Source organism: Zea mays, chromosome 1 (assembly GCF_902167145.1).
Source record: "Zea mays cultivar B73 chromosome 1, Zm-B73-REFERENCE-NAM-5.0, whole genome shotgun sequence".
Taxonomy (NCBI): domain Eukaryota; kingdom Viridiplantae; phylum Streptophyta; class Magnoliopsida; order Poales; family Poaceae; genus Zea; species Zea mays.
The window spans coordinates 195752328-195775368 of record NC_050096.1 but is presented as its reverse complement, the minus strand read 5'-3'; the positions used below and the strand labels follow the sequence as shown (position 1 = coordinate 195775368).

General features: G+C 42.9%; 1 protein-coding gene across 4 annotated transcripts; it reads right to left on the bottom strand.

The window, feature by feature from the left end:
- Nucleotides 1-9067: 9067 nt before the first annotated feature.
- Nucleotides 9068-22481, bottom strand: LOC100383276 (uncharacterized). 4 transcript variants are annotated; one of them, XM_035959410.1, is made up of 35 exons: nucleotides 21583-21699; nucleotides 21242-21505; nucleotides 20305-20421; nucleotides 20183-20225; nucleotides 19199-19274; nucleotides 18977-19108; nucleotides 18416-18505; nucleotides 18236-18305; nucleotides 18085-18155; nucleotides 17930-18013; nucleotides 17772-17849; nucleotides 17621-17692; nucleotides 17375-17458; nucleotides 17209-17291; nucleotides 17015-17123; nucleotides 16873-16928; nucleotides 16768-16810; nucleotides 16596-16679; nucleotides 16222-16359; nucleotides 15788-15853; nucleotides 15615-15710; nucleotides 13960-14070; nucleotides 13693-13857; nucleotides 13274-13333; nucleotides 12637-12801; nucleotides 12376-12492; nucleotides 12165-12263; nucleotides 11788-11925; nucleotides 11420-11520; nucleotides 11268-11313; nucleotides 11056-11190; nucleotides 10118-10225; nucleotides 9951-10042; nucleotides 9615-9712; nucleotides 9068-9533 (listed from the first exon to the last, which is right to left on the bottom strand). In XM_035959410.1, exons 7-35 carry the CDS (start codon nucleotides 18458-18460, stop codon nucleotides 9508-9510), a joined length of 2640 nt encoding a protein of 879 aa, XP_035815303.1. In that variant the 5' UTR covers nucleotides 18461-18505; nucleotides 18977-19108; nucleotides 19199-19274; nucleotides 20183-20225; nucleotides 20305-20421; nucleotides 21242-21505; nucleotides 21583-21699; the 3' UTR covers nucleotides 9068-9507. The 4 variants fall into 4 exon arrangements, with proteins under 4 accessions (XP_035815303.1, XP_035815296.1, XP_035815299.1 ...); XM_035959403.1 differs by having other exon boundaries at nucleotides 9081-9533; nucleotides 19199-19314; nucleotides 21583-22481; XM_035959406.1 differs by having other exon boundaries at nucleotides 9081-9533; nucleotides 20183-20221; nucleotides 21583-22481.
- Between the last annotated feature and the right edge of the window lie 560 nt (nucleotides 22482-23041).

Genomic DNA, 23041 nt, shown 5'->3' with positions numbered 1-23041 from the left:
TTCTCCAACTCTGTATAATTTTTCTTTGATAAACTAAGAACCTCGGATACAAAATATATTGGGGCCTACCGCTTAACTTGACCATCAAGCTTCTCCTGGACAAGCGCTGCACTTACCGCTGAGTGCGAAGCTGCCACATATAATAACAAAGGAGCCCCTGGCGTCGGGGGAGTTAATGTTGTTAGATCTATCAAATACTGTTTCAGCTCTTCAAAGGCCTTCTGCTGAATTGGTCCCCATTGAAAGACTTCGGCTGACTTCAGCACTTCGAAGAATGGTAAGTTTCTCTCTGCAGATCTGGATATGAATCTATTGAGAGATGCCAACCTTCCTGTCAATCTTTGAGCCCCCTTTTTTGTAGTTGGTGGCTCCATCCGAAGTATAGCTTCAATTTTACTTGGATTAGCTTCAATTCCCTTTGTTGAAACCAAGCACCCAAGAAATTTCCCCTTCTTTAGTCCGAAGACGCATTTTTCTGGATTCAACTTTAAACCAGCTTGTCTGAAACTGGCGAAGGTCTCCTGCAAATCAGCAATATGATTCTCCTGTTTTGTGCTTTTTACAATGATGTCATCAACATAAGTTAGCACATTTCTGCCTATCTGAGACTGGAGAACCTTCACAGTCATTCTGCTGAAACTTCCTCCAGCGTTTTTGAGCCCCTCAGGCATCCGAAGATAGCAATATGTGCCACTTGGAGTTATGAAACTAGTCTTCGGCTCATCTTCCTTCTTCATCCAGATTTGGTGGTAGCCTGAATAACAGTCTAACAGACTCATGAGCTCTGAAGAAGCTGCTGCATCAACTAAAGAGTCTATCCTTGGCAATGGGAATTCATCCTTCGGACAAGCCTTGTTAAGATCTGTAAAATCGATACACATTCGCCACTTGCCATTGGCCTTTTTTACCATAACAGTGTTAGCTAGCCATTCTGGGTACTTTACTTCTCTGATAACTCCTGCACTGAGGAGTCTTTTGACTTCGTTACGAACACCTTCGGCCTTATCATCTGACATTTTCCGAAGCCTCTGCTTTCTGGGCCTGAAGGATGGATCAACATTGAGCGAGTGCTCAATAACATCCCTACTAACTCCACAGAGATCATTGGCTGACCATGCAAAAACATCTTTGTTGTGAAACAAAAACCTTATCAAGGTTTTCTCTTGTTCTTCGGATAATTGAGAGCCCAGCAGCACCTTCTGCTCTGCTATGTCCTCACATAAGAGCATGGGCTTTGGCTGATCTGCTGAAGCTGCTTTCTCCCTTCTGAATTTGTATTGTTCACAAGCTTCAGCTCCATCTATGTTATGGATTGCTTTTGAGTCGGTCCAGTTTCCTTCGGCCCTTCTGGCAGCTTCCTGACTTCCATGAATAGCGATGGGTCCTTGATCCGAAGGTATCTTCATGCAGAGATAAGCAGGATGAAGAATCGCTTCGAAAGCATTGAGAGTGCCACGACCAATAATTGCATTGTAAGGGTATTCCATGTCAACAATGTCAAACACAACTTGCTCAGTTCTAGTGTTGTTGATGAACCCGAAGGTCACTGACATGGTGATCTTGCCGAGTGCTACAATCTGTCTTCCTCCGAAGCCACAGAGAGGATGTGTAGCATCATGAATCTTATCTTCTGGCTCTTGCATTTGTCTGAAGGCCTTAGCAAATATGATATCAGCTGCACTACCTGTGTCAACCAAGACATTGTGGACCAGAAATCCTTTGATAACACAAGAGATAACCATGGCATCATTATGTGGGTAATCCTTGAGCTGAAGGTCCTCTTGGGAGAAGGTAATAGGAATGTGAGACCATCTTGACTTGATGAAGGGCCCTTGCACCCCAACATGTTGTACCCTTCTCTGTGCCTCTTTCTTCTGTTTCTTGTTGGCTGGCTCTGAGGACGAACCACCTGTAATCGGGAGCACCAGCTTCGAGTCCGAAGCAGCTCCAGCTTGATCATTGAACGAAGCCATCAGCTCAAAAAGTGGAAGTGAGTTCACCGGAGGTGGGCGCCAATGTTGGGGACTTGTTCTCAAATGCTATGAATTAAGAACAAGGCAACATAAAGTGTTAAATGTTAACGTCCTTCGTCCACGAAACATTATTCCCTTGAGGATAATGAACCTTGGACGAAGGTTGATGAAAGTATAATTACGAAGCTTAAGTCTTCGTAATAAAATTTCAATAGATATTGTAAGATGACATAAAATAAAAGGTATAAAAAGGGGTAAATAAATCATAGACGAATTATATCATATTTACTTAATATATTGAATCATTGAATACAATAATACCTCTGCCTTGGCAAAGGTTGGATTCCAGAATATGCTATTGCAATTATCAGGATGCGTGAACAGTAAAGGAATATTGTTCACTATTTATAGGCACAGGACGCAGCCTGTGAGGAATTACAAGTATGCCCCTTATAAAAGCCTACAACATTGACTCAGACCTTTATGGACTAAAAGGTCATTCTATTTTTAAGTCGGTTTGTAATACCGAAGCTTCACGAAGAGGAACCTTCGGCCATCTTATACAAACAGCCTCAGCCGAAGACCGCTTCTTCCTATAAGACCTTCGGCGACGAAGCATAGGCCCAACAGATGGTGCACCCCCCAACTCAAGATGATGAACAAGTTCCTCAAGAAGAGGCATGTGATCAAGGGGGAGCACAAGAAGAACAAGTTATGGAGGAAGAGGCACCACCAGCCCCTCCAACTCAAGTCCGAGCGACGATCCAACGGAATCACCCCGTTGACCAGATTTTGGATGACATAAGCAAGGGAGTAACTACTCGCTCAAGATTAGCTAACTTTTGTGAGCATTACTCGTTTGTCTCTTCTATTGATCCTTTCAGGGTAGAAGAGGCCTTGCAAGATCCGGACTGGGTGTTGGCCATGCAGGAAGAGCTCAACAACTTCAAGCAAAATGAAGTTTGGAGCCTGGTGCCACGTCCAAAGCAAAACGTTGTGGGAACCAACTGGGTGTTCCGCAACAAGCAAGACGAGCATGGGATAGTGGCAAGAAACAAGGCTCGACTTGTGGCAAAAGGTTATGCCCAAGTCGCAGGTTTGGATTTTGAGGAGACTTTTGCTCCTGTGGCTAGGCTAGAGTCAATTCACATTTTGTTAGCCTATGCCGCTCACCATTCCTTCAGGTTGTTTGTGAAGAGCGCTTTCCTCAATGGGCCAATCAAGGAGGAGGTGTACGTGGAACAACCCCCTGGCTTTGAGGATGACAGATATCCCGACCACGTTTTTAAGCTCTCTAAGGCGCTCTATGGACTTAAGCAAGCCCCAAGAGCATGGTATGAATGCCTTAGAGATTTCTTAATTGCTAATGCTTTCAAGGTTGGGAAAGCCGATCCCACTCTTTTCACTAAGACTTGTGACGGTGACCTTTTTGTGTGCCAAATTTATGTCGATGACATAATATTTGGTTCTACTAATCAAAAGTCTTGTGAGGAGTTTAGCAGGGTGATGACACAGAAATTTGAGATGTCGATGATGGGCGAGTTGAACTACTTCCTTGGGTTCCAAGTGAAGCAACTCATGGACGACACCTTCATCTCCCAAACGAAGTACACTCAAGATCTTCTCAAGCGGTTTTGGATGAAGGACGCCAAGCCCGCGAAGACGCCAATGGGAACCGACGGACATGTCGACCTCAACAAAGGAGGTAAGTCCATTGATCAAAAGGCATATCAGTCTATGATAGGATCCTTGCTTTATTTATGTGCTAGTAGACCGGATATTATGCTTAGCGTATGCATGTGTGCTAGATTTCAATCCGATCTAAGGGAGTGTCACCTTGTGGCCGTTAAGCGAATTCTTAGGTATTTAGTTGCTACGCCTTGCTTCGGGATTTGGTATCTAAAGGGGTCTACCTCTGACTTGATTGGGTATTCAGACTCCGATTATACCGGGTGCAAGGTTGATAGGAAGAGTACATCAGGGACGTGCCAATTTCTAGGAAGGTCCCTGGTGTCGTGGAGCTCAAAGAAACAAACCTCTGTTGCCCTATCCACCGCTGAGGCCGAGTATATTGCCGCAGGACAGTGTTGCACGCAACTACTTTGGATGAGGCAAACCCTCCGAGACTTTGGCTACAATCTGAGCAAAGTCCCACTCCTATGTGACAATGAGAGTGAAATCCGCATGGCGGATAATCCTGTTGAACACAGCCGCACTAAGCACATAGACATCCGACATCACTTTTTGAGAGACCACCAGCAAAAGGGAGATATCGAAGTGTTCTATATTAGCACCGAGAACTAGCTAGCCGATATCTTTACCAAGCCTTTAGATGAGAAAATCTTTTGCAGGCTGCGTAGTGAGCTAAATGTTTTAGATTCACGTAACTTGGATTGATTTATAGCATACATGTGTTTTATGTCCTTGATCAAGTTACTTTATGCATTTATGAGATTTGTTGTTTACTTATGGTGCTCAAGTTGTGCAAGGGATCCCTGGACCTCACAAGTCCATGTGTGAATGATGCACATATCTAGGGGGAGAAGTGCTACAACTTGACCCTTTGAGACTAACCTTTGTGTTTGAGTTTACTTGATGTAGTCTCAAAGGTGAATTTAAAGGGAAAGGTGAACTTGGAACATGCAAAGACTTCCACTGCACTCCGGTATAAGTGTACTCACCTCCAAGTTCATTCTTAACCTTCTATTGCCTTTTTGCTCTTAGTTGACATTTTTGGTGAGGCAATGGGGTTAAAGGGCCAATAATGATCCCGTTTTGGTGCTTAATGCCAAAGGGGGATAAATTAAGGCCAAAGCAAATGGATCAGCTACCACTTGAGAATTTTGAAAAATAGTAGAGTTAGAACTTTTTGATTTGTCAAAATACTCTTATTGTCAAAATTTGGTCTCTTGTGGGGAGAATTTATGATTATGAGAAAAAGGGGGAGTTTTTTACACTCGTTCAATTTTTCAATTGGAATATCTCTTTGTGCCTAAACATGTGTGTTTGACTTAGAGATAGAAAAACGATTTTGATTTGCAAAAACAAACCAAGTGGTGGCAAAGGATGATCCAAATATGCCAAATTTGAGTCAAAAACAATTTGGTCTTCAATTTGAATCAATGTTGCATGTTTTGCATTTGCTTTTTGATGTGTTGGCATAAATCACCAAAAAGGGGGAGATTGAAAGGGAAATGTGCCTTTGGGCAATTTCTATTATGTTTTGGTGATTAAGTGCCCAACACATTTAAATAAGCTCTCATGTGCTAAATAAATAGAGAAGTGATAATCAAGGCAAAGGTATGGTTCTAGACTTAGTACATTGGTTTTTGTGTGTGCTAATATATTTGTCTAAGTGCTAGAATCAGAGAAAAGAGAAGAAGAAAAGGACTTGGCTAGAGCAGCCAAGACTCAGCTTGGTCTGGCACACCGGACTGTCCGATGGTGCACCGGACAGTGTCCGGTGCGCCAGGCTGGCTTCCCGCGAACTGGCCGCTCTCGGGAGGATTTGGCGGCGTACGACTATAATTCACCGGACTGTCCGGTGAGCCAACGACCGCCAGCGCAACGGTCGGCCCCGCAATCCGCGGGCGACGTGTGGCCCGCGCCAACGGTCGGCTGGGGGCACCGGACAGTGTCCGGTGCGCTAACCAGCCCGGAGTTGCAACGGTCGGCTGCGCCAAATTAGGAAGGAGATCCGCACCAGACATGCTACAGTGACTGTCCGGTGCGCCACCCGACAGAAGACAAGAATTGCCTTACGTCTCCTAGCTTCCTTGGGGCTATAAAAGGGACCCCTAGGCGCATGGAGGAGACATCTAAGCATTCACTAAGCAATTCTAAGTCTCCACACTCCGTCTTCACGCACTTGATCGATCGTGTTAGTGATTTGAGCTCCGTTCTAGCTGTGAACTCTCTGTGCTTCATTTGAGCTCAAGTCTTGGCTTGTGTGCGTGTGTGTGCTGTGGATTTGTGTGTGTTGCTCCCAACCTTACTCTTGTGTTTTCATTGTGATCTTTGTTGTAAGGGCGAGAGGCTCCAACTTGTGGAGATTCCTCGCAAACGGGAAAAGATATAAGCAAGAAAAGCCGTGGTATTCAAGTTGATCATTGGATCACTTGAAAGGGGTTGAGTGCAACCCTCGTCCATCGGGACGCCACAACGTGGAGGTAGGCAAGTGTTATACTTGGCCGAACCACGGGATAAAATCACCGTGTCTCTTGTGTTGTCTTTCTTTGTGATTATTGTGATTCGCAAGAGCTCACTCTATAGCCACTTGGTTCTTTTGAGCACTAACATGTTTATAACCAAGTTTTGTGGCTATTAGTTGTTGAATTTTACAGGATCACCTATTCACTCCCCCCTCTAGGTGCTCTCAAGTACCCCGTACTGTTCACGTTGATTGTAATTGCTTTCGTGTCAACACTTTCAAACAAGACGAAGGTATCAATGTAATATAAATTATGTTAATATTTATCTTTATATCATAAAATAAATATATGAATGAATGAAAGGATAACATATATTATCTTTATAGATTTTTATTTTCATGAATAATAAAGGTGTGTCATTCATAACCTTTGTCCGAAGACCATTATACCTGAAAAGAGATAATGATTTAGAAGACGAATGTCTTTAATCATTAACAGTTGTATTATCTTGTCTTATTCTTTATTCACAATATTTGAGAACAAGTGACCAACAACAGTCTAGCACATGTTGTACTGAACCAGAAAAGTGTTATTAGTCCAGTGGCGAGACGAGCGATCAGCCATTGAGATCGTCTTGTCTTACAGGAAGAGCCTTGGAAAGGTTTCTTGCATCACGGACAGCAATGAAATCGGATATTTAAATTATTCAGACAAATTTAATATTTTAAAATTTATATGATCTTTTTCTATATTATCAAGCATATTATTTTAAATAAGAATAAAATTTTGCATAAGTTGTTTTATTCATTATTTTCTCTACAACAAGAAGGTTAATAAATATATATGAATCTGTATTTGAATTTTATAGAAAATATCTACAATCTATAGAGATAAAATATTGTAATAAAAACCAATATAGATTAAAGCCACACGTCTTGTCGGTCCACCGTCGTGCATGCTATGCACACGTGCGCCGCCGTTTCCTTTCCTCCGCGGCCGCTGCCGGCAGCAAGAGCAAGCAGGGCAGCAGGCGCACCATGCACGTAGCCGTTGAGAGCTTTCCATTCCGGGGCCGGCTCTCCGTTCGACCTCCCTCGCTCCTCCTCCTCAATTGGAAGCCCAGGCATGCACGTAGCCGTTGAGCTTCCCATTCCTGGCCGGCGAGCATATATAGCCGGGAGATCACACCGTATCCGTCTCCAGATCTTTGGAGGATCCGCAAAGATCTCAGCAGCGCCTCACGACGAGATCTGCTGTGATCTCGGCTAGATTCTCATGTCGGCGGCGGGCGGCGGCGGCGGCGGCGGCAGTAATATGGAAATGGACCAGCATCCGGACAGCGGCGGCGGCAGTGCGGCTGCGAGCCGGCGGTGCGCCGCGTGCAAGTACCTCCGGCGGAGGTGCGCCCCCGGCTGCGTCCTGGCGCCCTACTTCCCGGCGTCGCAGCCGCGGAGGTACGCCGACGTGCACGCCGTCTTCGGCACCAGCAACGTCACCAGAGTGCTCCAGGTGCGTGCAGGTGCAGCGTGCATGCATGCATGCGTCGTCACTCTCGTCAGTCACTGAGGCTTTTCATTTTAGCTCTTATTATTAGTTATTACTGTATATCTATATGGGCAAAAAATATTTGGGGGTGCGATACGATACGATGATGACACTCGTACGTGTGCGTGCGCGCCATTTCTATGTACGTTTGCTTGCAGAGCCTGCCGGTGCAGGAGCGAGGCCGGGCGGCGGACACGATGGCGACGGAGGCGCACTGCCGGGTGCAGGACCCGGTGTACGGCTGCACGGGGATCATCCACCGCCTGCAGCAGGAGATCCGCGACGTGCAGCGCCAGCTCGCCACTACGCGGGCGCAGCTCGCCACTATGCACGTGCACGGCGGCACGGCGCCGCCGCCGCCGCCGCCTCTCGCTGCCGCTGGAGCTGGAGCTGCAGCTGCTACGGTGGCGGTGAGCAGCGGCGGACGGCGTCGCGTCAGCGTGCACGACGACGACGAGGAGGAGGCGCCGTTGACGGTGGACCCCGCCGAGTTCCTCGACCTCGATGCATGGCCGCCTCTGACGAGCGAACTCTGCCGGCCATAGCAGCGCTTATTTTTATACCAAAGCAACCACGTCACTTCTTTCGATTTTTGTATTTATTTATTATATTATTATATGGAAATGTAGAACATTAAGTTGCAAGCGTACGTGTACGTATCTTGGGTTCGTCAACGGCCTAATTACCATAGTTAGCAAGACCTAACTATGGTTTTCACAAAAGGTGCGGACTCGTATTAAGTATTATTGGACTCGAGATATGCAATAAGATAGCATAATGACGGTATTTCCAAACTAAAAAAAGCGCTTTTCGTTCATTTTTTTTCATTCAGGATATATAGTTTGGAAACTCCAATCCCCTTTGGGATTAGAGAGAATTGATGGAGAAATTAATTCATTTTTTTTTTAAATCCCCTTCAATTCCGAAGGAAATTTGATTTTTCAAACTAAGGTTTTGTCACGGCGGAGGGACTTGCCATGTGGAGAATGGGATGGCGTTGAAACGACGACGCCTGTGCACTAGAGGACGCAGTAGGCCATATAGATTAGCTTGTTTTAGCGTAGTTGAGAGAGCATAGGTCAACTAGTTGCAGTTGGGCTTGGTTTCCAGCGTCAAGATTTATTTTCTCGATTTAATTTAAATGTGGGTGTTCAAATGTCCTTAGATTTATTTCAAGATTTAACGATGGCTCAAGATTTATTGAATTTATTCAAAGATTTACGACGACAACAAGGCACGGAAAATAGACGATATACCCATGTATAGACAGTAAGGCCGATAACTTCTTCGTCAATACCATCAGTCTCAGTCAAAATGCCAGCTGAGTCTCAGCCATTCGATTATGGTCGTAGGGTAGGATGGTGATTTGCATACGTATCTAAACTGTGATTCAGGAAAAAAAAAACAGTCGTTTTAGAACTGCTCTGTTGACTTTATTTTCTTATATAGAAAAAAACGTTCCGTAGAGAAGAGGTGGATGAAAAATAAGAACAACTCGTAGTCCGAAAGCATTTACAAATTTACAGTCAGATGATATCGCCAGGGAAAAAAAGGTACTGCTACATCGCAAGCTAGCGCTGCTTTCATTCAGGCTACAATCTAATGACTCAAGTTTCGCTGCCGCATAGCAGACACACCAGCTGGATAGGGGTAGACAAGTTTGGCTTCTGTATAGTACTTCTTTTCTTCCGACTGCTTCTCCTAGAAGAAAACGACGAGGCCGACTACCTGCCATCTTATGCGTACATCCCCAGGATGCTGCTACCATGGAATCAACCAGTGCAATTTATCTCCATTTTTTTATCACGTGCCTATTTACACTGCCCACTCGTTGCGCTTTAGCTCTGCCCACCTTCCTCCTCGTCTGCATTACCGATTAATACCTGAGTTCTGGATCGGAACTGACGCAGAAAAGGAACAAAGCCAACTACATCCAGAGACTCACCTCGGCGCGGCGGTTTCCAACAACAGCGGGGTTTGAAATAGTCCGGAAGAGGTCTTACGGGCACAGGAATAAATTTACCCACATAAGCCAGGGGCCAACTGGAAACATCAAACGAACCAAAGATGTCAGCATCCACACCAGATTTGACATTGAAACAAGGCTTCACGTTCAGTTTTAGATTGAAACAAGGGTTCCGTGGAATAAGTGACTTGTCTTCATATGCGCAATGATCAAGTCAGGATGGTAAGGTTGTGCATAAAGGATGTGATGTATTCGAAGAATTGAAAAAAAAGGTTTACAGAACCATAATAGGTTGCCAAATTTTGAAGTGCATACCTCACAAGGCCGATAGCAACTGAAACCAACCATAGTCTCCAACCAAGCCTCACTATTTTGAAGAACTTCCCCAGGAACTGAATTATCAGTATCTGCCAAAGACGAGAGCAACTTTATAACCATGGACAGAGGTGATACCAATGGAGAGAATCTATATCGTATGTTACCTGAAATACTGTCGTTATACCGATTATTCCCATGAACAGGTGATTCTTCGTGACCCCTTTGAAGACATTCTTTTCCTCGGGTTTTCGTGCATTGAACTCATTGAAGATCTGGCATAAAAAAAACACACCCAAGTTAACTCAAACCTTCGTTCCAGATCTACATGGAGTTAACACGGGCCATAAATCATCAAAATAATCTATATTTTCATGGCAAATTCACTCTGGTATGGTTCAACTTCGTACAAGCAAGACAACAGGTTAATATATGGTCAGTCAAGGGCCTAGATTCTAGGAGGTTAAAGCTGGCCACATTAAATTACCGGAACAAACCAAAATGCAAAGAAAAATAGCGAGTCACTGAAAATTGACCAAAAACAGTCCAAGTGAAGCGCATATAACCAACTTCCACATAACTTATGCCATACCTGCAGCACATCCAGGAGGATGCTACGCTGTGGGGTATGGCCGGGGCTAGAGGGCTTAGGGGCTTATGGCCTTAAGACTAGGAGGGCCTGCTGTTGTGTCATAGATAAGGGATGAGTGTGTTTCTGTATTTGTGTTTTCGTCCCCCGTAAGGAGTCGTTTGTACCCCGGTCTGTTCTCAGACCTATCTCTTTCTTAATATAAATTATACGCAGCTCTCCTGCGTGTTTCAAGAAAAAAAACTTATGCCATACCTGAAATTCGACTATGGTAAAGCAATGAATAGCTTATAACGAGTCCTTACGTGAAGAAAAATATCCATGTAGTATCAAGGCTAGAGTACACATTAGTCCCTTTTGGGGGAAAACTACTATCAATTTATAGTCAACTCAATATTGATTCTTTTCTTTTGGGAACAATCCAATGCCAGTATGTATTTGTCTAAAAGGTGAAGCAAGATTCGTCCGCTAATGTTCTGTTATGATTCTTAAATTATTGAAGAACAAATACTCCACCTGGCAAAATACAAATGTGTTGAAGATGAAAGTATTTGTTATCTTCTCAGCATCAGATCGGCTTTCATTCTGCAGACGCAGAATCCTTACTCCATCAAAATCGAAAATCAGAAGAATTGCTACTTGGTAAAGGGCCTGTGTAAAATTCCAAACATATCAGAACAAGAAAGAGTTTTTAACAGAATCCAGTTGTATAATGAAGGAATACTAACCTGAACAAACAAGTTTCTCCACATGATATTTGTAACAAGAGGTTCCCTGCAGTAGAAAAGTATGGGTAAAAATGTTTCCAAATTCAAAAAGCATAGTATATAGGTATTGGACACAATGTTGTCAACAAGAAATTTTGGATCATTTGACATGCCTTCGACCAACAGGATTTCTCTTCATAAGGTTGTCTGTTGGAGGCTCGGTTGCTAATGCAAGAGCTCCAAGTGTGTCCATTATGAGGTTCACCCACAGAAGCTGAGAAGTGAAAGAAGTATATGATACTGATGAGAAACAGCCTGGAAATACATGTGTCTCAGGTAAAATGCTGTGTCGTTGTTAAGCTATATGTATCTGAGTTTTATATAAATTGTTTATCAAAAATATTTAAAATTACATATATACTTACACATAATATCAAACTTCAGCAGATGTTTCATGCAACATGACAACTAACTTCTTGAATGAAGAAGCAATGGCAGCATTCGAGTAAATTGCACAAAAAAGGATGAAAATTGTCCGAACCTCAACAGCATTTAGGGGCACATCACCAGAGGACACAGCAGCAACCACATTAATGACAAGTGCAGCAACATTGACGGTGAGCTGGAACTGAATGAATTTCTGGATATTAGCGTAGACAGATCGTCCCCAACGAACAACCTGAAAGAGAATGTATATATCCATAAATTCTATCGTAAAATCTCACCAGGTAGACTTCTGCAACAAGAATTATAGCCTAGAAATGCACATTATACCCAAAAAAAGGCATGCATGTTTGCTATGTTCAGGAGTCAGGACTTCAATGTGTGAACTCCAAACAAGTGGAATTATTTTTTACAAGGAAAGAAAATCAGTGCTGAACTCAGTTAGGTCCTCTTGGATAATTCTACCAAACAAACCTTGACAACTGACGTGAAGTCATCATCCAAGATTATAATGTCAGAGCTTTCTTTAGCAACTTCTGTCCCGGAAATGCCCATTGAAAGACCTATATCGGCCTAGGACAACAAATGAAGAGGCAAGGCAGCAATTAGAAACGGTAAGCTCATCAATGCAAAGAAAAGGTGCAATATGTAATGCCTCATCAATGTCTTGAGCTGAACATGTCACCTCGTGCAATGCAGGGGCATCATTTGTGCCATCACCAGTAACAGCTACAACATGGCCTTTTCGTTTTAAAGCTTGGACAAGCAAAAGTTTATCATTTGGCGAGGATCTCCCCATCACCTGAAACAAGTTAATTAGCTCTACAGAACCAAAAAGAATGAAAGGACTTAAAAAATACTCCAGAGGATGAAGGCTAGAATGAGAGCATTGACAAAGTGAAAGAAAGCACCAAACAACTTGTGAGACATAGTGAGAGAGAGTTACAATTATCTTGTCGGCGGCCTCTCCTCTTGCACTTTCAGACATCTCACGGAACACTTTTCCCTCGATTACAACTGGCTCTGAAATAACACTATTTGCATCTAGTATTCCACACTCCAGAGCTATAGCTTTAGCTGTTTCAATATTATCTCCTGTAACCATGCGCACCTAAATTGCAGACATTATGGCTATCAGTCATAGAATATAAAAAAATCCATTTCCAAAGAAAATGCATGTATACTTGAAAGAAAGAAAAAAATAGAAAGACTATCCACATAGTAACACAACAAGAAAAATCAATGACTGGAAAGATGTCCATAATCTAGTGAACAGTATTTGGTTAACGGGCAACTACATGGTTTTAATAATGTGTAATCTGCCATAGGAATGAACAAGGGATTTTAGGAAGTTATTTACCACAGGACAAAGGCTAGCAATTTGTTCATGCTCAAACATGGTAGACAACATATTGCATTTTTTTTCCGTTGCTGTTTTTTGAACTTCTACATTCAGTTAATATTAGTTCCTGTTACTACCATTTTACTCTCTGAATATTAAAACGATAAAAAAATCCTAGGTCATCCTCAGAATACACGATATTGGAAGCAGGAAGAATAAAAACAATATAGGTAATACAAACCTTAACACCAGCAGTAGTGCACAGGCGTACAGCATCCCTTACACCTGGGCGACAGGGGTCCTATAGGAGAAACAAGAAGCTGCTCAATGCTATTACCAATTTTGCTTAAAAGCAGATGCATGGGGAGACTGAACTGGAGGTATTATGATGCAAGCTCAAAGATATGGCAAAATCATTTGAAGATGCACTGGTCAATAATAGTACCCATGGCAGTGAGGGATTGTACCAAATTATGCATACTGTTTTTTCTCCATTAAAATAAAACTAAGCCATGCTCATGACACAAGAAAGTAGAGCATAGAATACACAGTACTGTCCTACGCTCAAGTGTTTGAACAAATAACTTGAGTGTTAGTCCCTAGTATGTGTCGAGCACAGACAGTCAACAAAAAAACGAGTCCACAATAACAGTAAGCAACCTTTATTCCTATGATGCCAAGCAGAGTCAGGTCATCCTCAGGCAACTCCCAGCTTGTTATGTCTTCCATTGGGATCTTTTCAATGTCAAAGGAACAGTATGCAAAAGCAACACAGCGTAATGAATTCGCTCCCATGTCTTCGATTGATCTCTTGAATTCATCGTGCTGCAAATATTAAAAGTTCCAAGTGGGTCTCACAGAAACAGACATTTTAAAAATTCTAGTGAATATCAGATTAACCAACAAAAAGTTAGGAGATGGTATTACCTTCTCAGCACTCATTGACTGAACAGAGCCATCGACGGAAAGCCAGCTTTTGCAAGATGATAACACTATTTCAGCTGCACCTTTCCAGTGGATGTGAACACCATCATCTAACTAAAATTCCAGGAATCAGACACCAAGATAACACTAGCCATATCAGGATAAGAAAGAATATGGCATAGATAGTTTCATCAGGATAAGGAAGTCAGTGGACAAAAAGTTACAAGTCTTTCCATATCAAAAGACAAGATCATGGACATGCTATCCTGATTCAAGAATGATAAGAAAATGACAATGGAATCTAACGATTAAAACCATTGACGCAATTGACTAGTAAGCATTAATCCCTGTAAGCAGAGGGGTGTCCCAAAACTGGCTAATTTAGAAGTATAAGTCTTGCCTCTCTGGGGGTTGTCGTAGTCACAGTCGTTGTTTTGTTGTATTGCCCAGTGTAGAATTTTTTTCCCTCTTCTTAATATAATCGGCAGCTCTTCTACTTTGTTTTTTAAACGCTCAAAACACATCCAGAAGTTGTTTACAAATTACAACTAGTAGCAAGATGGTAAGTGGAAATCATTTGTCAGGTCTTTGTTCCAATCAAACAGCAAGCCAATCAGAAAACAGTATCAGCCAGCTGACAGATATGACATGTTATTTGTAAGTGTTAAAGATTCGATGACATCAACTCCCAACAGATTTTTTTCAATTAATTGTTAATTAAATGTTATTTCAAATACTCCCTCCACACTCAAAATTAACGTCGTTTAGGACATCATTTGTGATACCAATGAGTGATTAATTGCATGCTAATTTTCCCTATATGCCCTTATTAAATAGCGTACCGGGTCCACTTCAATCACAATCATCTACTTATCCGACTGGTTGCCTTCCTCGTTCTATGGTCTTCAGTCGCCGGTTCGATGCCCCACAACATCATATATTGTTTTTGCACACCGCTTTTTCTGTTTATTTCCTTCTCCGGTGACCTACTCCTAGGTAGTAGTGAAGGGACGCTTGGTTTAAATGCATCGCCACGGGCAGGGGCTATTTGGTCCAGAGCATAGCAAAAAACTCTGAAATGACTTGAATTCTGAAACTGCTTTTATCTCCAGAACGACCATAATTTTGATATCGGAGGGAGTATAGATTTTTTTTGCAAAGAATTTAAAAATCAATAGGATAATTTAGGCACGCCCATTCATTATTTTATGTCTCGCGAAAGTGCCTCTAGCGTAATGGTTAAGGCTTCCGAGTAGCACCTCCAGATTCTAGGTTCGATCCCCCTTGGGGGCGAATTTCAGGCTTGGTTAAAAAAATCCGTCGTTGTGCCCCGCCCGCTCGTGGGGATCGATATCCTGCGTGCCACCCTCCGGTTGGGTGCAGAGTGGGCAATTGATCGGCCCATTAGTGATGGGAGGCCAGGGTTCAGAGGTTTTCTCGGCCGAGACTATGTTTCGGTTTCTTCTTAATACAATACCGGGAGGACAGTCTTTCCCTCACCGGACGAGTTTTCATTATTTTTATGTCCCCACTCCCCACTGCAAGTGTTACGTTACATGGTACAAGGGATTACTAATATAAAGCTGTAGAAAAGATCAAAAAGTATTCTCAGACACACATTCGTTGCAAGGTTTCATACACATAACACTATGTAGTACCTGTACTGCAACAGCGCCACGTTTCTTCTCCGAGTTAAATGGAAAAACATGAATAACTGAAGATTTTGTCCTCACATCGTCGAAATCCATCCCTATCTGTACAAGGTGGAAAGTCAAGTTGACAGAAAAAGGACTTGTAGAAATACTGAAGAGTAAAGCAAAAGTAATAATACCTTAAGGCCCCAAGAAAGAATGGCCTTTTCAGTAGGCGAACCAGTAAGTTCAGCTGCTCCCCCATCCTGTATAAAGAAAAAGAATGGATGAAAAATTGTCGAACATGGCAAGTTGTCGATTGAAAAGACGAGTACTCTGGATGATTTTTAATAGCGCCCTTAGACTGCCTCCAGGAGGATGACCAGTTCAAGTCTCCTGCATGTTAAGGGTGTAACCTGATTGTTTCAGAGCTTAAACTACTGATGAGTTTCATCCCAGTTTCATACTATTAAACAATTGTGCTTGAGACTCATTCAATTTTTCTTTAGTTGATCTAGTTGACAAATTGTTAGCGGCTTCATTCTGGACACTGAAACCATGATATTATGAACTATGTAATCCAGCATTGAGTTTCCAAAAATGGTATCTAGAATAAAAGGAGACTTTTCTGTACCTCTGGCAGAAATACAGTTCCTGTTGTGTTCTGCGCAATTCCTTCAATAATAAGTGACGCTGCACTGTCTGACATCTGGCTAACATCATCACATGGATCCAACTTTGTTCCAGCAAAATATGCTTCCACGACTGTCATCTGCAGGATTAATTCATACAAGTTACAAATGAATTGTGATGCCAGCAATTATAAAATATCACAACTAAAGCACAAAAATCAGAGCATATGCTCATTGTACTAAATAAAATTGAGCATATGCTTGTCCGAGAATTAGTTTGACATAAAGTCCTGAACAAGCATTATGTCAGAACATCTTGGGGATATATCATGAAAGAATTTAAATGACAAATGGGCTGGTAAATGACTCAACAAACCTTATTCAATGTAAGGGTTCCTGTCTTATCACTGCATATTGTAGTAGCTGATCCCATTGTTTCACATGACGAGAGCCGCCTCACCTATTTAAATAAACAAAAATCAAATCATATTCTTTCTCCTGTCGTACCTTTTTTAATAAATATATGCATAAAAATAATTTTTATTTACCAGAGCTTTGTCTCGCATCATCTTTTTCATGGAATATGCAAGCCTGAAAAAATTCAGATAGTCATTTACCTGAGAAGTTAATGGAATTTACATAAGAATTCATACGTCAGTGTTACTGCCAATGGGAGTCCCTCAGGCACAGCAACAACTACAATGGTCACCTGTGGATAAACAAGAGAAGAACCACTTAAATCTGTTCATAGTACTAGTTTTATACTTTTATATTAACAACATTAGGATTACATACAGCGATAGTCAAAATTCTAATTGCCCCCATAAATCCTTGCTTCACACCAGTAGTTCCAGCAACAAATTGAGGTGTCCCATCAGGATTTTCGGTATGTCCAGTAAAATACCTGAAGTTGGTTTCAAATTCAGTGAGAAAGAGAGAGAGAGAGGTACATATTTTTTAAGTAGTAATATTTAGTAAAAATAAAATACCTTATCCAAAGCACAACAAGTACTGCACCAGCAACAGACAAGCCCACCAAACCAATAAAAGTTGCAACACCATTCAAGCGAACCTAAAAAGGGTCAAAGCATAAACCAAAGAGAGCCTTCAGTAATTGTCCATTCGAGAATTTGCACTATCCTTACAGAGAATAACCTGTAATGGTGTTTCTTCACCATTATCTTCTGAAAGGTTAGCCATCAACTGACCCCATTCAGTATTTGTACCCACCCCTGTTACCTTAAATTGATAAGCAAAGTGTATAAGAAGTCATAGTTAGTTTATCCATGAAAAATAAAATATTAAAATGATAATAATAAAATACTATAGAGCACAGTGACATGGAAAACAAGGGTTCTCATTTCTAGATGTTGTCAAAGTGCTTGAGATTTCTGGACTCACCAACATAGAACCATAGCCATCTGCAACCTTGCAACCAGACATCAAGAATGGTGCCTTTTGATCCTTGTGGACCTAAAATATCACCCAATAATGAAAATCCAATAAATGCAGAATTGGGAACAGCAAATGGCTCTGTTGTCGATAGACTTACAACTTTTGACTCTCCAGTCATACTTGATTCATCTATTGCAAGAGAATGGCCAGATATCAGGACACCATCAGCAGGAACCTGGAGGCGAAAATGGGATAAACAGATGGTTCTACACATAAAAATGAAATAGCAGTCGAAAAATTAATATACCATCTTACTTGATCACCAATTTTGAGAGGAACTACATCACCAACAACAAGGTCAAAGATTGAAGCTCCAAATCTTTTACCACCTCTAACAACCTAACCAATAGAGATAGCAAATCAGAAATATAACCAATGAATGGGAGTTCACGTGGCATAGCCGCACTCACCTCCACTTGTATGTTCTGTTTCTCCTCATTCAGATGTCGAAACTGTAGAGATTGCCTATAATCACTTGTTGCTGGAGATATGACGATGATAAATATTAACAATAGAACATTGCTGCTGAAAACAAGTTTACGTGTAATCCAAACCCATTACCAGTAACAAGTATCACAAGAAAAACGGCTAAAAAGATACTTCCGCCATCATACCATCCTTCATCAACACCCTGAATGAATAGTGGTAAAGAGAAGAAAATGTAAGGTAATATGTATAATAAAGGACAGCATGATTTTTAGTTCAAACAACATGAGTGATAAAAAAACTCAAAAACAATACCTCTGTAGTCATACCCAATGTTAGTGATATGGCAGCAGCTATCATCAGAATGACAAGAGTTAAATCTTGGCAAGCTTCAAATACAAAACGCTGTGAATCAAACATAATAGAGTTAAATTTTAAAAAAAAATTGAAGCAACAAGTAACACATAGTGATACAGAAGTAGAAAATTATGATGGGAACAATGTCTAGTTTGATTTTACCATTAAAAAATGTATTCATTATAAAGATTTATTCGTATTTTTGTTGCTTTTGAGAATTTACTCATTTCCAAAAAAAAACAATTTCTTCCTGTGAGCTATCTCATTGAAACGTGGTCCAAAATTCCACCCAGTAGCAAAAAGGGGACAGGATTTCAATCAAAGTAGCAGAAACTTTGAGCAGAGAAACATAAAGACATCAGTTCGACAAAAGGCTGAAAAACAAAAGGAAAAGAAAAGGGAAATGTGTAACACTAGGAAAAATTGCAACCACAGTGTTAATAGTAAGAGGTTTTAACTGGAAGTGATTATTTGCCATGCTTAAAAATATATATGATCTTATGTGTACTTATAAAATACCAGTATGTTTTTTCTCTTCTTGCGTGGATATGTATTTGATCCATATACATTCTTCCTTTGTAATAATTCATCCTCATTTGGACTAACTCCCTTCTCTAAATTACTCTTCAACAAATCTGACAATCCCTTAACCTGATCAGGTGGACATAACAAGTGATGAACAAAATTTAACATGAAGAGGTTGACCAAAAGAAGTGATAATAAAGGTCTGCATTATCTTACTCCTCCAATTTCTTGAAGAAGAACACTGTCATGGTCCCTGTTTAATGTGTTAAGCTTTTCCAGTTCAATTGGAAAACTGCGAGAGGCCGTTGCAAGATTTATACCAGTATAAGCTTCTGCTTCGTGCAAGGACATTAAACATAACACAAGAATATAAATAAATGGTATGCAAAACAAGCATAAAGGAAAACATAAGAATTAATCACAAGTATAACTTGGCAGAGCAGAAGTAAACTTCCAAGCAGAATTAAATACAGCTAGCTGATTTAAGGTAAAAGTGAAAGTGGAGCCTCAGTTTTATAGGAGAATCAGATTATGTTCAAAAAAATAGATGATTCAGAAGAACTTTAACATAATAATGTACAGCTTAACGGATGAAATGATTTGAAGGAAACATAATGGAAGGGCAAACTAGCAAAACAAATTATTATGACTGTTGCTGTAATCCAAGCGCATTACAACATCATTATTTTTGTATCATATTATAGAGTTAAATGCATGAGCGGTCCTGAACTTGTCAATGGATGCCACTTAGGTCAACAAACTCTGAAAATGTATTTCTAGATCCTCAAACTTGTTAAGTGGCACACCACAGTGGTCGGTGTAGTCCACAATTGGACCTGTGATGCACCTTTTTTTTACAAGTTTAGGGATGTGTGGTACAACACCTAACAAGTTCAAGCAAGGATCTAGAAATACATTTTTAAAGTTTGTGGACCTAAGTGGCATTCCTTGCCAAGTTCAGAGGCCACCGAAGCATTTAATTCTATATTATATAGAACTGTGCTCTTAGGTGCATTGCTACCAGGGAAGATGCTATAGTTTTTGAAAATGAACAATGAAAACATAAATTTGTTGCCCTTTTTATCACTAGGCACTAGCCTTTATAAGGATGGGATGATAATTGATGGCATAATAGTAACATGTTTCTATAAAAATGAACACAAAAACAGAGGTTAAATATCTATGAAGTAGCAGTCGTACCTCTGATATCTTTTTGCCCAGCTTCTTTGAAAAGAAATGCTGCCTGGAGAATACAAATTCAGAATACAAAAATAATGAAACGAAAAAAAATGTGGTATCTCAGTAAGCAGATGACACAGTACCCGTATAACTTGCGCATGGGACCGGATCTTCCTCCTTATAATCTCTTTCTCTTCCTCCTTTTTAAGGTCAAGAGTATATCTAAAACGTCGTGAAGCATTAAGAACAAGAGCAGCTTGCTGAAATGAAGAGAATAACCATATTTGTCAGAACTCAACAGTAGAAGCTTGTGTCCATCCACTATACACAGACACAGCAAACTTCTGTATACCAAAGGCCAAACTTCAGCTTTACCATGAAAAAAATCTCACATAAGCAACTTTGAACTATTAATAAGTAATAATAAGTGAAACAACTAGTATCTCATTGCCATAAAATTGATGCCTGCTTCTTTTAATAATCTCCCCAGCATGTCAACGGGATAATCCAGCCAAGCTACAGACAGTATCCTCGTCTGCATAAGAGCATCAATGTTTGGAAAACTCTGTGGCTACATGAATTTGCGCAAAGTGGCAGGATCAGGCATTGTGTGTTGTGTCCGCAAACAGACCACGATCCACAATGCATTTGTAGGAATGTAGAAAGAAAACAAGCACAGTGCGCATGTCATTAGGAGAAAAGAGGCTGCTGAACCCCCGAATCAAAGCATCGGGACATTTCACTGGAGTATAACTCTTCAGTGAAATGCTCGTCACACATTCGCAATTCCCCTTCTCTCCGTGCGGCAGAACGCTTGGAGCCTCGAAAATGGAAACGACGCCTCCACAACCACACTCCGAACTCCACACCCCAGTCACGATCATACCGACAATGGCTGTATACTTATTTTATTCTCCGAGAACACTCAAACGGTTAGAGTACGGCATACGCACTAATGATTTCCAAATCGAGGTAAACCACACGGAGGACGCAACCCAGATCCCCGGGGCACGACAGGCCAACCGAAGATCCAAATCCGAAGGGAACAGAGACAGTCAGAGGAGGGAGACGATCGCGTACCCTCCACCGGCGCAACCGGTCGTGCGGAGCGTTCTTATGGGGTATGTCGAACGCGTCGTCGAAGACCACCTCCCCCGCCTCCGCCTCGGCGGGGTCCTCCGCCGCGGCCCGCTCGTCCGGCGAGCGGATCTCCGGCGGCGGCGGCGAACTCCCCTGCGCCATGCCCGATCAGACCACCCCGGCAGCAGCAGCCAGGGGCACCTTCGCAGGAGAGACGACACCGACCGACCGACCGACCGACGAGCGCCCGCGCGCGACCGACCCCTGCGCGCCACACAGACGTCACCACGAGATCGCTGGGGACGCCAGGTGGGGCCGGCGGGAACCCAGTCGCGGCTCACCTCGGCGTCGCGAAGGTTCTTCTCGGCGGGCCTGCTCACACACACACACACACACACAGTTGCCTCGCCCTCTCTCCCTCACCTCCCTGACTCTGAAAATCCTCCTGTATATCCAGCGAAGAATGGGGGAAAAAGCTTCGGGTTTCGTTTTGTTCTCTTCTTCCTCGGCTCGGCCCGCTTTTGCGGTCGGGAATGGGGACTTGTTCTCGAGGCGGTAGCGGCCATGAAGCTTCGTGGAAGCTTCTTGCGGCGCATCACGCTGCCACATGGGCCCGCGCATGGCCAGGACCGTGGGAGCTCGTCCAGACGTGGAGGTGGCCCACCGGTCAGTGATCCGTGTCCGGCGGGAAGTAACGATCGGAATCGGACGCTGCGGATTACTCGAGTCAAGCTTGGCGCGGCGGGTTTAGCTGACAGGTTTGAAATGGAGACGCAGCTCGATGGATTCATTCACAGACGGGACCCAAAAGGATAATGGGATACTGGAGCAGTGGAGCATGAGGATACAACTCGATCGATGCGAACCACAGACATGGCACTACTGTCATGTCCAAGTAGCACGTAGCAGGATTCATCTCCCGCGATATATCAAAAAGAAAGAACGAAAAAAGGAGTTGCATGCACCGGCAACAGTCACGTACTATGACATATCAATACGATGTATAGACGATCGGTCAGGCGACAAAAGGAATGCTGAAGAGGAAGCAGCAGCAGCAGCAGCATACGGTATTACGGTCATTACTGGGTCCAGCTTGCGATCCGTCCAGGATCCCGCTCCGGTCCGGTCCACGTCGCGTGCCACTCACTTCGCCGGAAACCCGGGCTCTTCGGTCACACACCACCGCACACATGCTCCTGCTCGTCTTCCCTCAGTACGGGTACAGCGCCCTGCCGCCCAATCATAGTACTCGCCCGCCTCCCTTTCTCACGGGTCACGGATTTACTTGCACGCCGGGGCACGAGAGCGAGAGCTCCGGCTCCGGCGGTGGGTGGCCGACAGCGACCACCGCCGGCTGCTCGCCGCCGCTGGCCAGCAAGGAAGCGTGGCGCGGCACGCCCGTTCCGGCGCATCTGTCATCCGCTGGGTTTCGTGTTCGCCGTGTTGATTGAGGCCCCCGCGACCGTCGCTGGGTCATGCATGCGATGCGATCGCACATCGCAGTCAGCACTCAGCAGTGTGTTTCCACGTGTTGTCCAGATTGGGTGAGCAGATACAGACAGACTGGACCGGATCTGGGGTCCACCCGTCCAGCTCAGCGCTCCAGGTCCAGGTCCAGGGGCTGGAGCTTTCCAAACAGTTTCCGTCCACGAGCTGGACCAGCATGCTTGCCAGCTCCCACGGATCAGGATCACGGTCACGGGGAAGAAATGAAGAATTCCCGGAAACAGCTCCAGGCAGGCACAGAATATAATAAACTGCGAGAGCAGACACCAGTCGACTCCACTTGCCATTTGCATG